Genomic DNA, 1,166 nt, shown 5'->3' with positions numbered 1-1,166 from the left:
ACTCTCATCATCCGAACATTTTTGCATTTTTACGTGCTATTGGCATTTTAAATTGTATATAAGTTTATTCTGTTCATGAATTTATTCATTTTTAGAAGGATATTCTTACTTTTATACTATTTTACTGTGTTTTAACTTTGACGTGATTTTATTTCAATACTACCGTTGATTGTTTGTATATGATTTTATCAATTTTTAATTATATTTAGGAAAATAAGTATGCACTTCAATTTTGACATGTATAAACATATTGTTTGGCGCAGCATGTCCACATTTGGATTTTGTGCCATTAAACTCTACATTCAATCAACCCAACGTACAAAACTTGATAACAAAGCAAAAGCAGGGGTATTCGTTGGATACGATTACAGATCAAGAGGTTATAGAATACATCACGAAGGAAAACATATTACAATTGCACGCACAGTTAAATTCTTAGAGAATAAATTTCTATATTCTAAAAGCAATAACGAGCAAGCATCTCTTAAAAATGAAACTCATCAACAAGAATCCATTGAGGAAACACAGAATGGAGATAAAAATAATACAATTGAAATAGAAATTGGAAACCAGTTAGAAGACGTTGACACATCAAGTGGCGCAAACACCAATCAATTTCGCAGATCAGACAGAACTAACATGGGAGTACCTCCAGACAGATTACGAACGAATCATCAAATTGGCAAGATACAGTGAATATGGAAAATATGAAAGAAAAGCAGAACTGGTTAAAAGCTACTGAAGAGGAGATTAAATCACTGAGACAGAATGAAACCTGGACAATTGTCGGACCTCCAGAAAATCAAAGAATAATAAGAAGTCAATGGACATTTAAAAGAAAATACAACAAAGGAGAAATTGAAACATATGAAGCCCGTCTCGTAGCAGAGGGATTCTCACAAAAATTTGGAGAAGATTTTTATGAAACTTATGCGCCAATAGTATCTTACACTACCATAAGAACTTTCTTAGCCAAAGCTGGACTCGAAAAATTAACAGTAAACCATTTCGATGTAAAAACCGCATTTCTGCACGGTGAACTTGAAGATGTTTATATGAGACAACCAGAAGGTTACGTAATTCCAGGGCAAGAAATGAAAGTATGCAAACTTAACAAAGCTATTTACGGTCTCAAGCAAGCAGCTAGAGCATGGAATACAAAAATA

The 1,166-nt window shown here is 33.1% G+C and overlaps 1 protein-coding gene across 1 annotated transcript; it reads left to right on the top strand.

Annotated features, from left to right (window-relative positions):
• Window positions 1-264: 264 nt before the first annotated feature.
• On the top strand, window positions 265-696 carry LOC122268786 (uncharacterized). The gene has a single exon (XM_043039118.1). It carries the CDS (start codon window positions 265-267, stop codon window positions 694-696), a length of 432 nt encoding a protein of 143 aa, XP_042895052.1.
• The last annotated feature ends 470 nt before the right edge of the window (window positions 697-1,166 follow it).

Source organism: Parasteatoda tepidariorum, chromosome 3 (assembly GCF_043381705.1).
Source record: "Parasteatoda tepidariorum isolate YZ-2023 chromosome 3, CAS_Ptep_4.0, whole genome shotgun sequence".
NCBI lineage: Eukaryota > Metazoa > Arthropoda > Arachnida > Araneae > Theridiidae > Parasteatoda > Parasteatoda tepidariorum.
Note: the sequence above shows the minus strand (reverse complement) of the source record. Positions and strands in the feature narration are given on the sequence as shown.